This window comes from Pipistrellus hanaki (genome assembly GCF_964339955.1).
Source record: "Pipistrellus hanaki genome assembly, chromosome: 3".
NCBI classification, from domain to species: Eukaryota; Metazoa; Chordata; class Mammalia; order Chiroptera; family Vespertilionidae; genus Pipistrellus; species Pipistrellus hanaki.
Window position 1 is genome coordinate 29,181,285 of NC_140505.1, and position 15,462 is coordinate 29,196,746.

Here is a 15,462-nt window from a genome sequence, read left to right on the forward strand (position 1 = left end):
CTCTGCAGTCTAACTAAAACTTGGCTACAACCTACATTTTGAAATACAAAGATCTATCCCATCATGTAGTAGCAGAAATCTACATTTTAGAAGGAAAGATGCTATGGAAAGAAAAGTTTACTTCGAGAAATACCCTTTAGAAAAGAAAATGGATCTACACTATCACAATAAACTGATGACTCAAATAAAACCAGAGGCATGGAAACATGGAACAGACTGAGGAATCTCAGAAGGAAGAGGAGAGGGGGTGGGAAGAGATCAACCAAAGGATTTATATGCATGAATGCATTGCCCATAAACACAGACAACAGGGTGATGAAGGCCTGAGGTGAGAACCTGGTGGTGGGGGACAATGGAAATTGAAAGTCAGAGACATTCTAATACTTTCAATAATAAAGATAAAAAAATAAAAATTTATGTTCAAAAAAAAAAAAAACACAAAAGAAAATGGGATATAAAAGTGACAGTTCAATAGTAGTGTTTGAACCATACTAGTACTCACTGAAGCTAGTGCTATTCATTATTTATTATTATTCCAGAGGAAGTCACTGGGCTTTTCAAGTTCTGTTGAAAAATAAGATTTCTACCCTAGTCAGTTTGGCTTGGTGGATAGAATGTCAGCCTGCGGACTGAAGGGACCCAGTTTCGATTCCGGTCAGGGGCACATGCCAAGGTTGTGGGCTTCATCCCAGTAAGGGGTGTGCAGGAGGGAGCCAATCAATGATTCCATCTCATTGTTGATGTATCTATCTCTCTCTCCCTCTTCCTTCCCCTGTGAGATGAATAAAAATACATTTTTTTTTAAAAAGAAAATTAAGATTTCCTCATTAGATGTTGCCCAGGTCCCATCAACCCCATTAGTGTTATATATCTCTTCATATTTCAACTCCTTCTTAGGAAATTTGTTATCTATTATACATTTATCTCCAGTTCAGACTTTTAGGACTCTCTATTTCAAAATAGCATTTAAATATTTTCTATTCAAAAACATTTTGAGTTTGAAATCTGCCTTCTTAAGTGTAATATTCAAATACCATTTAATCAGGGAAAGGGACTTTTAAGCTTATGGGATAGCTACTATTTGTTGTATTACTTTCTAATTCATCGTTCTTCTCGCTCATTTGGCTAGAAAATTTTAATTAGAAGAAATCCCTTATAGAGCTAAAGATTAACCTAATGCTAGACATAGCTTTATGGATAAATTGAAGACAGAACTGCTTTGGGATAAAAATTTCTACTGGAATGGAAATACAACAATTTAGGTGTGGAAAACTGGATTATAAAGTTTTATTTGATCTATGATAAACAGTTTGCTTGGGTGGCTACTTATGAAACCAGTAAGAGTTGAGAGAGTTTTAAAAGAATTTCTAGAGAACTAGATTGAGAGGCACACACTTCACCTACTATAAAACAGGAAAAAACAATCAGGAATTGTTCATCTTGAGAGGAACCAGCCTGATACATGTTGATCATACATGTGTCTATGCATAAAATGAGTTGCCATAAAGGGAGACAACAGCAAGCCAAGTTTCAGCTGTTGACTGGTAATAAACATATGAGAATAATTTGGCCTAAAATGCAATTGTACAAATGAAGTAACCAAGATACAGTGTAAAAAAAAATTAAAAGTTTGTGACTAATGATTATGTGTTTGAAGGAGAATGAAAAACTATAAAGAAACAAAACTGTTTTTAAAAAGCAAAAACAAACAAAAAACATATAAGCTTTCAATTCTGGGAAATTCAGGGAGATGGTATACTATAATGGCCCTGGGGAAGTGAAAAAGGGGAGTTTTTTTTATTTGAGGGCTGGAAAGGAGTTGATAAAATAAAACAAATAACTACAGCTGATAAGAGCAAAGAAAAATATTTAAATTAAAGATTTTCTGTGTGTGTATGTGTAGACAGCTTTATGCATTAATTAGTCATTGTCATGTGCCACTCACAATATAATTATATTCTATGCTTAAGGCAATGCAGGTTATGTGAAATGGTAGCTCTTTACATAGCCTCATAGACACTTAGAGTAAAAAAAGTCTGAAAAACAAATATTTTCATCTAATGCCTTTTGTTTTACAATTGATCAAATATTTTAATTTGAAATTATTAATTTTATAGTTGAGTCATCATTGCCACTGGAATGTTGTTGGTTTTTTTTGTTTTGTTTTGTTTTTTTCTTTTGCCATAACTTCACATTGTTTTAAAATATTTCTCAGTTAATGATGTATACTCAGAGCTCACGGGATATCAGTAACTTGCCGGTGAAAAACAATATGCAAGGATGTCTGAAATTTAAGGAAATTAAAACCAAATATAGAAATAGGCCTGAATGTCTCTAGAAAGGGAATAATAAATTGCACAAGTGGCTGTTACATCTTCAACTTCTGGATATTTCTGTCTGAATGCCATAGTGATTAATCAAGTTCAACATGTCCCAAATCTACTTCTTTATTTTCCTCATACACTCACTTCTTACTCCTCTTTTTTCTCTTAATGGATATATAACTGTTCTCTGAGTTGCTCAAGGTAGAAACTTTATACACATGCCTAATTCCTTCCTCCTCACTCTTGAAATCCAATAAGCAAATTTAATGGCTTTAATTTTTAATTTTTGTTCAATTTAGATTTTATATCTCATTCAACAATTTTACTGAGCACTATATTTATGTCATGTGTTGTGCTAGGGATACAAAAAAAAGGGGGGTGGGGGGAGGAAACAATTCTTACCCTCATAAAATGTACAATCTAGTGGGAAGAACAGGCATGAATCAATATGATAAAAGCAGAACTAAAGTTGCAGTTGTGTGTGAGAGAGAGATTACTCAGACATTTGACCCAATCAGGAAGGCCTCTCTGAATGACGGCACTTTCATTAAAATCAGAATTAAGGGCATAGGATATTTCCAGACAAAATTCATAGTCATGATATATAGAAAGGCTGATTGATGTTGGAAGGACACAGCAAGTATATGTGAAGGAGAGAGAGAGAGAGAGAGAGAGAGAGAGAGAGAGAGAGAGAGAGAGAGAGAGAGAGAGAGGGAGGGAGGGAGGGAGGGAGGGAGGGAGGGAGGGAGGGAGGGAGGGAGGGAGGGAGGGAGGGAGGGAGGGAGGGAGAGGGAGAGGGAGAGGGAGAGGGAGAGGGAGAGGGAGAGGGAGAGAGAGAGAGATGAAAATGAGAAGACCAGGAGCAGGGTACCGCATGTTCACGTTTTTACCCCTATGGTTCTTACAAATTACATTTGCTTACTAAGTTATGCCTCTTGTGTTTTCTACAAATCCTAGTCCATCATTTGCATTTTCTCTAAAATTATCTTTCTAAACCTAAATTTTATCTTGTTCTTCTAACATTTATAATTTCTTCAGTGGACACTCTTGAACATAAGAACAAAGTCTACTTTCACAGCCTCATGAACTATACTCACCTATCCAGACGTATTTAAACACAGTTTCAGAAAAGGAGGTCATCTTTATGCACCCATGACGGTGTATCTGACATTCCTCTGCATAATTAGTCCTCAGCTTTTCATATGGTGAAAGCCCCTTCATCCTTCAGGGCTCAGGTCAAATATCAGCTCTTTCCCTGATCCCACTATACTTTGAACATACATTTCACTATACATACTAATGGTTTCTTTAACTGTCTCTCTCCCTAGACCATGAGTCACCTGATATTAAGGATCATCATTTACAAATTTGTTATGTCTGGTTTAGAGCAGACTGAAACAGAAATATGTGAAACAATTTATAAAAGAAAATAGTCATCATAACTTTTCCAAATAATTATTTAAAAACCCATCCTTACTTCATAATACATTAAATAAATTAGTGCTTTAGGGAAAATAGGTTCTATTAAAAAAACAAACAAAACCTATTTCCATAATATCTGAACCCTCTAACAATAAATCTTTGGGCCTATGTTATATTGAAAATATTTTCCATAACCAATAATTCTCAATAATAAAGTATTTAATCTTCATCTACAGAACTGTAGCATGCTGTTATATTTTTAAAGTAAATGGTTATGTACTTTTGCCTGATTTCTTACTGATTATTTCCGACACACTCTACAGCAGCAGTTAGAAGAGGAAAAGGATGAGTTGATGTGTGACTTCAAAACCAATGTCAGAAGCTATCATGAGGCAGTTATTTTCAATTTCCCTGTCTCAAACAGTCTAGCCATAGGAGGAAGAGAAGGAGAAGAGAAAAGCCTTAACTTGTAAAAACATTTCAATCAATCAGCACTTGCAAAAATCTTTAAAAATTTACAAGAGTTAAGGGATAATGCCAAGGTGTTGGCATGTGTTATGCCTCTTCCACCTATTAAAATAAGGCCTCTTTTATACTCTTTCTATTTCCTGTTTTATTACTGTTTTCATACTCTAGGATACAGTCTTCTCTTGCCCAAATCTACTGAGTCTTCCAAACCCAAGGAGTAGGAAATAGTTTAGTCTATAGTCATTATCACTAACATCTCATGATTCCATAACTATATGTTTCTCTCACTGCTAATAATATTAGCAAAAGTCTGCGTATCAAAGGAGTCAGTGATTTTTCTCAAATCTGGTATCTTACTTGAACAGTAAGGAAATACTGCTTGCATAATTGTAAAAACTCAGAATTTATAGTCAGTGGATAATGAATTGACTTCTCAAACCAATGAGCTGTTTAATCATGAGACTGACATAATTTTGAAATGTTTTCTTATCTAAATGATGAAAATAATATCTATTTCATAATGTAAGACTCCATTGCAGTCATAATTTACATGTGCTTTATAAAAGCTAAATAGATTATTGCTTATTATCTTAAATTTTACATTAATTTTGTTTAATTTCTCTAACTAAATATTTAATTTGTTGAGAGGAGGAAATGATGCTGTCTGGGCCTCAATTATACCATCTAAAATAAAGACAGTAATGACAACCTAACAGGGTTATTGAGACTATAAAAGATATCACAGACCAACAGGGCATAACCCAGCGCTTAGTCACATGGAACAAACCAATAACTCAGTTTGTCTAGTCTCTTTTCTGTATATTCCAGAGAGCCTACCTCAGAGGTTGACATAGTGGCTGTTCACTCTCTTATGAGGAAAATATGTTTCTTCTCTAACTGTTTAGAAATGGGTATATCCTTTTAAAGAAAATCCCACCACAACAAAGGGACAGCTGCCAATGTAGTTTTTTTTAAAGTAGGAGTTGACTTATAAAACCATACTTAAACATTAAAACTAATACTATCCATTCCTACAGAATTAATAATGAGAACACATCCCTCAATATTAGGAAGTTTATATGTAAAATACCTACCCATGTCTGCATTTTTTTTAACTGAAAGCATAAAGAATTATTGAGCTCTCAAGAGAAGATAGACTTACCCTGGCCTCCCCATTTGAAATGGAAACATATCCTCTTTCCCTTTCCTTGCCCTTAACCCTGCCCTAAAATTTTTACTTTTATAAAAAATATATTCTTATTGATTTCAGAGAGGAAGGGAGAAGACAGGGAGATAAAATTAATGATAAGAGAGAATAATCGATCAGCTGTCTCATGCACACTCCATGCTGTGGATCGAGCTTGCAACCCGGCATATGCTTTGACCAGGAATCAAACCATGACCTCCTGGTTCATAAGTCAATGCTTAACCACTGAACCACACAGGCTTATTTTCACTTTTTTATGTATTTGGCATTTTCTAGTATTATAATTTACTCATTAATTATGTTTATTCATTATTTTCTGTTTATCTGTTTTGTTTTTCAATCAATACCCAACAACTAAAATAATTCTTGGAAACTAGCAGCCTTGCAGAATATGTGGAAGAGGTGCAATGTCCCTCTTGGCTCCATTGATTTATTTGTTTCCTGGCTCTTGTGTTTCCCAAAACTTGACAGGAACAGGGTTCAAAGATTTGGTTGTCAGATCACTATTTTCATTTCAAATACTTTTTTGAAAATTGAACAGAAGCCTGCTCTTGCAACACTGACAAAAGAGTCTGTCATTATTGAAGCAGGGGGGTAAAAAATAACACTCATGGAAGAATCTGGCCAAAGATTACCATGACAGCAGCCAGCTGTTTCTGTTCTAGGAAAGAACACGCCCTTACTGGGTAAGAGGTTCCAGTTAGCCTAATTTTGATACAAACTGGATGGTTGAGTTCTACATTTTATGCTTTCAATATGTAAGTTACAGCTGGGCCAGAAATGCCAATGAAACAGACTGGACATTATAAACCTCTCAGAAATCCCATCTTTCCTTGCAAAGGAAATGGACTATACATTTCAAAAATAAAGACTCAATAGTATTGGTATTTTTTATTTTAACAATTGAAAATGTTTACTCCTGATTAACAGCTAAATTACAATATTAGGTGTTAATTTCTATTCAAAACTCTGTTTGAAAATGGTAATACAGTGTGGTCTCTTAGATGATTCCCTGGACATAAAAAGGATATTAGTGGGAAAACTGGTGAAATTCAAATAAAGTCTGGAGTTTCATTATTAGTTAAGTCCCAATGTTGGTTTCTTAGTTGTGACAAAAATACTACGGTAATGTAAGATGTTCACATTAGGGGACACTGGAGGAAGAATATATGGCAACTTCCTGTACTATCTTTGCAATTTTTCTATAATTCTAAAATAAGTACAAACTAAAAAAGTTTAGTTAAAAATGAAGAAGCCCTGGCTGGTGTGGCTCACTCAGTTGGTTGGAGCATCATCCTGTATTCTGAAAAGTTGTGAGTTTAATTCCATACCTAGTTTGTGGGTTTGATCCTCAATCTGAGCATGTATAGAAGGCAACCAATTGATATTCCCTCTCGCATTGATATTTCTCTCTCTCTTTCTTAAAATCAATAAACATATTCTCAGGTGAGGATTAAAAAATAAATAAAGAATAATAACAACAAAGCAGTTTGCTCAAAATCTCACAATAAATATTTAGAAGATTAACTATGGGCACTCTTATTTTTATATTTCTTTGAATTGTTCATGTTTTCACCACTATTTTATTACAGTTCAGACAAGTACAATAAACATTATAAAAATAATGTATGTCTTTCTATAATTTAAAACACATGATTTCTAATAACTGTTAAATACCCTATCAAAAGCAGAAAATACAAAGGCCACCTGATTTTATTTAAAATTAATAAATAATTGGTTCAGTAGAAGCTCATTTTAAAGAATTCATTTTCTTCCTAAAGATGCTTGTCTTTAGGTTTTTAAAAATTAATAGATTTCTATAAATTCAAGTATATAATCAGTAAATATAATTCATGATAAAGTGAGGTGAGGGCTCAAAATATGGGTCATCATGATTCCATTTGTGAACATCTTTTAATGAGTAATATTTTTAAAGGCAATCACTTTAAAAATTAAAATTAGGAATATCTCCAAATTCACTTTATGGGATTTAAAAGTGAATTTTTGGTTAATATGAGCCATTTGGCAATTCTTTGATCCTGGGTTTCCCCGCATTTCTGTTGTTATACTATAATCAGAAATTATATTATGAAAACCATGAAACTTAGTAAGACTTTTATTTGAAATACAACATAATCAAGGAAAACAAACTGGAGCCAAAGTAGCTTATTTTGAAATTCAATGAAAGCAGCATTTACCCCTGGGAAGACTGGAAGTAGTAGCAAGTGGGAGTGTGGGATGATGGTGGTCCCTTCATCTACTGCTCAGTTTATGAATATTCATCAAGCTATATTCTTGAAATATGAACACTATATCAGGTGTAAGTAATACTTCAATAAAAAGGAAAAAAATTAAATAAAACCATTAATCTATGAAATTTTAGTTAAAAAGGTTGAGAATATAGGAGCTTCTCTATGACTTTTTAGTTCAAATTGTGTCTACGGGGTGCACCAAGGTCTGAGGTACATGGTTCCCAACTCTCCCATGACTCTAGCCTTGTGATCAGGCTCATTCTTTGGTTAACTAGTTGCTTGAAACAACAAGTTTAAAATTTAATAACTTGGTCTCTAAATGAAATATGGAAAAACCCCACCAACAAAATAATTCCAAATCAATCTATCTTGTTTCAAATTGAGGTCCAAATCCAACTACAAATATTAAAAGAATACCTACAGATGTAAGTGCTATGATAAGTATACAGAAGAAGAAAAAGGAGCCAGACTACACACCTTTCTACTCTTTAGTTGTACAGACAGGAATATACAAATGAATAGATAACAGTTTTGCTAGATGATATGTAATTCATAGCAAAAACTGAGGCACTACTAAGCTTGCTGCTGCTTGGTAGGTTGTGCTTTCTAGACCAACACACTAAAATTTACTTATAAATTGTATATACAAACAATAACCTTGCAGTGGCTAATGAGATTTATGTTGGATTTATCAAAAGTACGAATAGGGCCAAAACCGGTTTAGCATCAGCCTGTGGACTGAAAGGTCCTGGGTTCGATTCCAGTCAAGGGCATGTACCTGGGTTGTGGGCACACCCCCAGTAGGGGGTGTGCAAGAGGCAACTGAATGATGATTCTATCTCATCGATGTTTCTAACTCTCTATCCCTCTCTTTTCCTTTCTATAAAAAATCAATAAAATATATTTAAAAAAAATAAGAATAGGTAACATTCTGGTGTATTAGTTGGCAATATTTAGCTAAGAACCTTTTTGACAAAAATAATGGCACATTGTCATTGAGAAGTATATGAAGAAAGTAGAGTTCTAGATAAAAATAAAAATATTATAATTCTGTTAACTATAAATCCATAAATACGTTGCTGTGGCTTACAAACAAGTATGAGATCAAATGCTATATCATTTATTTAAAATGATGTACATTTTTAACAGTTCAACAAGCTATTTGAAAATGCTTAGGTTCCAGAACAGCAACAAAACCTTTTTAAATTAACTTTGAAAGAATAGTGAAGCCTACATTTAAAACACATGTCTTATTAGGAAGTTAAATTCAATATTTAATAGAGATATTAAACATTACTGAATATATAAATTAAACAGTGTAAAAATTCTTGTGTCTCCTCAGTTTTAAGTTACAATACAACATTAATGATCCGAAAGTGTATATATGAAAGTAATAAATAAGAACGTAAGTGAACACTTTGAATATAAAAGGGACAACCAAAGGTTTTGAGCCTTCCTGGAAACAAATCAGAACTAGAATGGAAACATACAAACAAACAAACAAACAAACAAAACACGAGGAAAGCTGCATAGGCTCAATCTGCATAGAATTTTCTCAGTCTGCAGAAAATCCTACCAAATAACAACAAAATCAGAGTTTCAGACATTATTGGGTATATACATTCATTTTTAGAGTAGTATGAAACAAAAGGACAGTGCCTATAACAACAGTCTAGCTGATTTCATTGACAATGAATAGTATATAGTACACATAGTATCTGTCACTAAGCCTCTTACCTTTAAACCTTCCATCTAAGATTATTAATGTTATGAGTATACAGAAAAAGATATAAAGATATATAGATATATAGAGTTATATACTATATACAATATATATATAGATGCATGATATATCTATATACATATATACTATATACTACACATATATCCTATATGCAGAGGTGGGTGAAGTAGGTTTACAGTGTGAGTACATGAAATATAGTTTATTATTTATTCTATTATTTTTCATACAACAACTATAAACCTACTTTTACCCACTCCCATATAGTATATTAAAGGTTTATAAAAATTGGAAGCAAAACATAATGACACCAATGATTACATCTGGACTGTGAAAACTGGGTAATTTTGATTCACTTGGTTAGAATTTTCTGTTATTCTCTAAGCTTTTAAAAAATTGCAAATTATTTGGGGACTTTTTTCCTTCAGTATATAATTTTTAGTGCCATAAAAACACATATATGTAAAAACATGCACATGGAGGAGTTTTAAAATATTAATAGAGAATATTTTGGGGAGTAAAACTCAAGAGGTTATAGACTTCTTATTCTATTCTTTCCTCCTTAAGTCTGCTGAGTCTGTGCAATGGTAAAGTTAAGGTTTATTTTTAAAACTAATAGGTAGAAGCAAGGGAATACTAGCACATAAGGTTAAAGGTGACTGAGGTGTCCTGATCCTACTAGTAGTGAAGCTCATCTATATAATAAAAACCCAGTGGTTGTAACACTGTAATGACCAAAGACCTGTCACCAGGGGGTGCACTGAGGGTCCCACAGTGGTGCCAGTGGGCAGAACTCTGCTCTGGGTCCCATGGCACCAGCTGGCTGGTCTCTGCTCTGGGTCCCGCAGCACCAGTGGGTGGGACTCTGGGGCCCATAGCTCACGCGGCAAGGCGGGGCCCACAGCTCGCCCAGTGGCTTGCTGTAGCGGGTTACTCGTGCACAATTTCCTGCGTGCTTTGCCTCTAGTTACATTATAAAATTACTTAAAATGTTTTATTTAATACAGATAAACAGATTAGCAAATCAATGAAAAAGAGTCTCCAAAATCACTCAGCTACATATGAGGAATTGAAAGTAATAAAGTAAGCTTTCCACCACAAACAAATTAAAAAATATCATCTAATAAATTTGGTTGAGATATTTAGCAGCAGTTTGGAAGAAAAACATAGAAGAAACGGAAAGTCAAAGCATGTATGACATATTCCACCAAAGTAAATTCCAGAAAGATTAATGAGTTGAACAGAAAATTAAAACACTAAGTTATAAAAAAAAATCCAAAACAGCAGAGAATAGACTATTTAAGAGGTTTCTAACAAATGTTTTTAGCTTTGATGTATAATAGAAAATCAAAAGGAAACATTTATCACATTAAAATATACAAATTCAAAATCTCTATACAAGTTTTAAAAAGCAGCAAAATATTGTAAAAATATTTACATCAAAATTTTGGTACACAATATGTCTAATATAGAGTTTATTCAAAATTATAAAAAAATAGAAGAGACAAATGAGGGCAGTAATAAATAACAATTAGCAGAAGATAAAATTATAAATTACCAAAATATATGGAAAGAATTTAATTCTTATTTGTAAGCAAGCAACAAATTAAATTTGAGATACTGTTTTACAGGTACTAAACAAGCCAAAATAAAATTTAAAAAATAAGATGCTATAAAACTGTGGAGAACTTGTACACTACACTATAATTGTATTTATAACTCATTTTGCAAACAATATGGTAGAAGGTAGCAAGAGTAATAAAAGTGTTTATCCTCTCTAGTTCAGACATTCCAGCTATAGAATTTATGTTGAACATACAATTCCTCATACACAAAATAAATTTGCACAAAAATTTTGGTGTATTCCATTATAGTAAAAAAAAAAGGGGGGGGAAGGGGGAATGATTGTTAAATAACTGCATAATGAATAAGGTAACATAGGTGTGTGAGAATTACTCAACAACTGGGAAAATGCTTAATATATAATGATAAGTGAATAAAAATATATACCATGTTATAAATGCTGTATTTTTTCAATTATGTAGAAAATACAAATGATAAAATGCAAAATATGAAAATAATTGATGTGTTAAGATATAGTATGAATACATTTCCTAGTTTAAAAATATTTAAACCCAATTGTTTCTGATAATTGGCACATGTATACGATAACCAGATATAAATATGGTTTTATGAAATAAAAATATTTTTATAAATAAGACATTTAGTGAAAAACAAATTTACAATCAAAGCATCGATTGTGTGTGTGTGTGTGTGTGTGTGTGTGAGAGAGAGAGAGAGAGAGAACACCTAGTCTCTATATCTTTCACACATTTCTCTTCAGAAGTATAAATATATATAAATAATTACACATGTCCTGTTTTTCTCACAGCCACTGTGAAGATGAAAGGAAATGGTAGGCGTGACAATACTTATCCTAGGACATCCCTGCCTGACACATTCTAGGTGCTCAAAAAAATGTTCCTCACTACAAAGTCAAATAATGCCAAGGGTTTATTAAATTGTGTTATTAGTAAATGCGATGCAAACGTTCTTCATCTTTAAAATGAAGAAACTAAGACTGAGCATTTATGAGGTCCCACCAAACCTATAGGTTTGGTGGGACCTCATAAATGCTCAGTCTTAGTTTCCAGAGTCTTTAAACTTCTGTGGAACAAGTGGAACATGAAGAAAGGTAGAAACCACGGGTATGTACACGTTGCAGAGAAGCTTTAAAATCAGTGTGTCTGTGCGTATAAAACAAACTCTGTTAAGCACGAAACAAAACAAAGCACACACACCTGCTCCGTTCGATTTCACAGCGCACCCCCAGGAAATGTTTGTGTTAAGCTGACACTCCCTGACCCAGGTAGTCACGCACCAGTTCTACGTTAACATGAAATGCTTTTTTCCAGAGTGATGGACAATGCTTCTGACACAGGAGGGAACTGTTTGATGAGAAACATGAGCCCCCTTTTCCTCCTCAAATACTTCCATGCACAGAGGCTGCTCATTGGAGGACAGAACATGCGGTGCAGCCTACTAAACCTGCCGGTGCTCGGGCTTGCTGGAAAGCCACCTCTGGTGTCGATGGTCAATTTGCAGTTTCTAGGTTATGTGCACCTCTCGCTTCCTCAAACCAGGACTGTCCTCCGCCCCTGAGGAGGCTGGGATCTCTGACCCCCAAAGGCTTCTGTGCCACAGACATACCTGTTTCCTCTGGACCCTGAACGGCACGCCTCTTCCTGATGCTCCGACTGAAGTTGCTTTCTTGTGCAGCTGGTGGTGCCAAGATCTCCTAAGAGCAAGAAAAAAAGCAGGTTATGGCAAAGATAATCTGAGGAAGGAGAGGCAGCACCGTGGAAAGGACTGTGCCCAGGCCTCACTCAGCTCTGCTGCTTCGAACTTACTTTCAGGGCCGAGGTGGCAGCTGGAGCTTCCTGCACAGCTGGCCTGGGGGCCGCTGCTCCCGCCCCGGGAGGGCCTGGCAGCTGCTCAGCTCGGTGCTCCAGCAGTTCCTCCCGGAGGCTCTTCAGCTCCGCTTGCAGGGCAGCCACTCTGCAGAAGGACACCACCGTGAGGCAGCAGGACACCAGGGCCAGCAGCAAGGTCAAGGCCAGCAGCGAGCCATCTCCAGAGAACCGGGCGGAGGGGCTTTCCTTCTGGGGGAGGATGGGGACATACTCCTTCGGTTTCATTTCTTCTCTTCTCTTAAGACCAGGAGAGAGGCGTGCCTGCTTCCCTTCTGTGGAGTCATTCATTTCACTCCTTGGGCTTTGAAGGTTTGGGTCTTCAGAATGAGTGACCACGGGGAATGGGTCATTTCCTGTTATCTGTGTTTGTTGATGTCCTACATTGACTACAGCGGCCAGCTTGGCGCGTGCCCTCAGGAGAATTCTCCTGAATTTTCTTCTCCCCGCACGGCTGCATCTCTGCCCCTACGTGCAATAGGTCTTCCTGGCATTCGCACTTCCAGCTGATTGCTCAACCGGCCTTCCTCATTTCACTTTCAGTTTTTCTCAGAATTTTAATGACATCTCAAAGCATTCGGACACAAACGAGTTCCATAAGTCTATTGATACGATGGGACTTAGGGTTAGAGAGAACTCCTAAGTGACACGCGCCATTAAGGTAAGGAGCTCCCCCTTTGGCATGCTGAGAGAACTGGGTCTGCAGGGAAGGGGGAAAGGAAAGCTCAAGTTCCTGCTGGTGTAAGAGAAAGAATGAATGTGAAGGTCAGAGAAGCGAAGTGCCCTGGCACTGAACTGGACTCGGCTGCAGAGTGATTTATGCACAGTTCTCGAGTAGGAAATAAAATGAAGTATCCTCCAGGGAGACACAGGAGTCCGCTGGGGAGCAATCTTGCAATCTTTCTGTTATTATCTTAGCAAAGTAATAAGAAGAATGTGACTGAAATTTGCAGGCCTGTTTAGATTAGATTTGAGGAGGGTTCTTTACAGGAGGGGGGGGGGGGCGCGATATTTTAAAGGGAAGGGAAGCCTGCATCGTCTTTGACCTCCCTGAGTAGATGCCCACCTCTGCTGTCCCCATTTCTGGAGCTTCTAGTACCCCTGTTTTGAAGGAGAATCGGCCTTCCTTCCAGCTCCCAATGCCTCAGTCCCACCATTCATTGCTCTTTCCCTGTAACACCTTAGGTAATACTAGTCCACATTAGGCTGCCTCTGCCCCAATCTAACAGGTTTACCTAGCGACCTATTCGAACCAGGGTCACGTTAGCTTCAAATCTCTATTGTTAGGCTTGATGCTGTTGCAAGGACACCCATCCTGAGATGTCTACCTGGACCTTCTCTGGTTTCTGGTTGCTTTGTCCCCAGCACCTACATATCCTGTAAGGAGCTCACACTTCAATAACGGAGTTACCACGCCCTTGCCAGGGCCTGGTGAGGCGCAACTGGGTGCGAAGACTGCGACGCATAAGCTCTATCTCACCACACATGTCTAGGTCATCTTCAAAAAGACAGTTTCAAAAATAATTTCAGTGAAGGTAAGTAAGGGCTCGAGAGCCAGGGCATAACATGTGTGACCTCTCTGTTAAATGGCATGATAACCGTCCCTGGAAATTGTAGTGAGGTTTACCAAAATGTAGAACTATATTTAATATGCTTCCATTTTTTATTCATTGTCATGACATGAACTGTTTCTTTCATTCACCCATCCCATAAGATAGGTTACATGACAAAGTCCCACAATAGCGCACGTGTAACCTCTGCAAGAGTTTCCCAGGTGAACAGCTGCTGAAGAGAAGGCACGTCTTCACCTTCAAGGAGCATCCCTGAGCTACCCTCCCGTGCTTCCTCCTTGTCTCGCTAAGTGTGATTCCAGCAGACTTACTCATTTTTACCTGCTGGGGTTATTATTTTTCCCTTCGTGCCCACAAGTCCGAAGGTCTTTTTAAATGATTTTACAAAAATAATAAATTATTTTAATCATTACTTGGGTGTCCAAATGAGCTGCTCTCTAATCTCTCTCGTGGAAGTCTTCTATGAGAGCGTGTGCAGACTCTTTTGCTCAGACATCACGCAATACAATCATTCGTCATGTATCTTTTGTTTCTGTGTCAATCAGACAGTGTTCCAATTTTTAAAAAGCATTAGTTTGGGAATTACATAAACCTTCGGACTGCAAGTAACTGAAACGACTGAGATTACATGTGTGTGTTAATATTACCCAAAAACGTAGAAATAAAAGAATTCAAGGCAGGGCTAGAAATCAGTAGCTTTCTCTCTTCTTTCACTCAGGACACCTGCGCATAGTTACTGCGTCTTTCTGGGAGTCAACCTTCTTCCACTGATGATTGGCTAATGGTTTGCATATTCAGTTGTAAATGTTCTTAAGAGAGAAAGAATAATTAATTGCTCTAGAGAATTCCCTCTGCCTTTGTTGCTCTGTTGGGCAGAGAACATCATTGCCGACCCTCTCAAGAGGGACACTGACCACCCTATGTGCAGGCCATATTAGAACATGGATCAAGCAGTGGGCAGCTCTGAACACAGAGAGATTCTGAGTACTTTAGAAGCCATTTTACCC

The 15,462-nt window shown here is 36.5% G+C and overlaps 1 protein-coding gene across 2 annotated transcripts in view; it reads right to left on the reverse strand.

The window, feature by feature from the left end:
* The window catches only part of TNFSF13B (TNF superfamily member 13b), a 28,941-nt gene extending 13,848 nt beyond the window's left edge, over positions 1–15,093 (reverse strand). The window contains exons 1-3 of one of the 2 annotated variants that reach the window (XM_084879977.1): positions 14,869–15,093; positions 12,825–13,797; positions 12,625–12,712 (exon numbers count right to left, since the gene is read on the reverse strand). In XM_084879977.1, the coding sequence (XP_084736103.1) occupies positions 12,625–12,712; positions 12,825–13,175 (439 nt within the window). In that variant the 5' untranslated portion in view covers positions 13,176–13,797; positions 14,869–15,093. Of the gene's footprint in view, positions 1–12,624; positions 12,713–12,824; positions 13,859–14,868 lie in introns of those variants that run through there. The other variant, XM_084879978.1, reaches the window with a different exon arrangement.
* Positions 15,094–15,462: the final 369 nt, after the last annotated feature.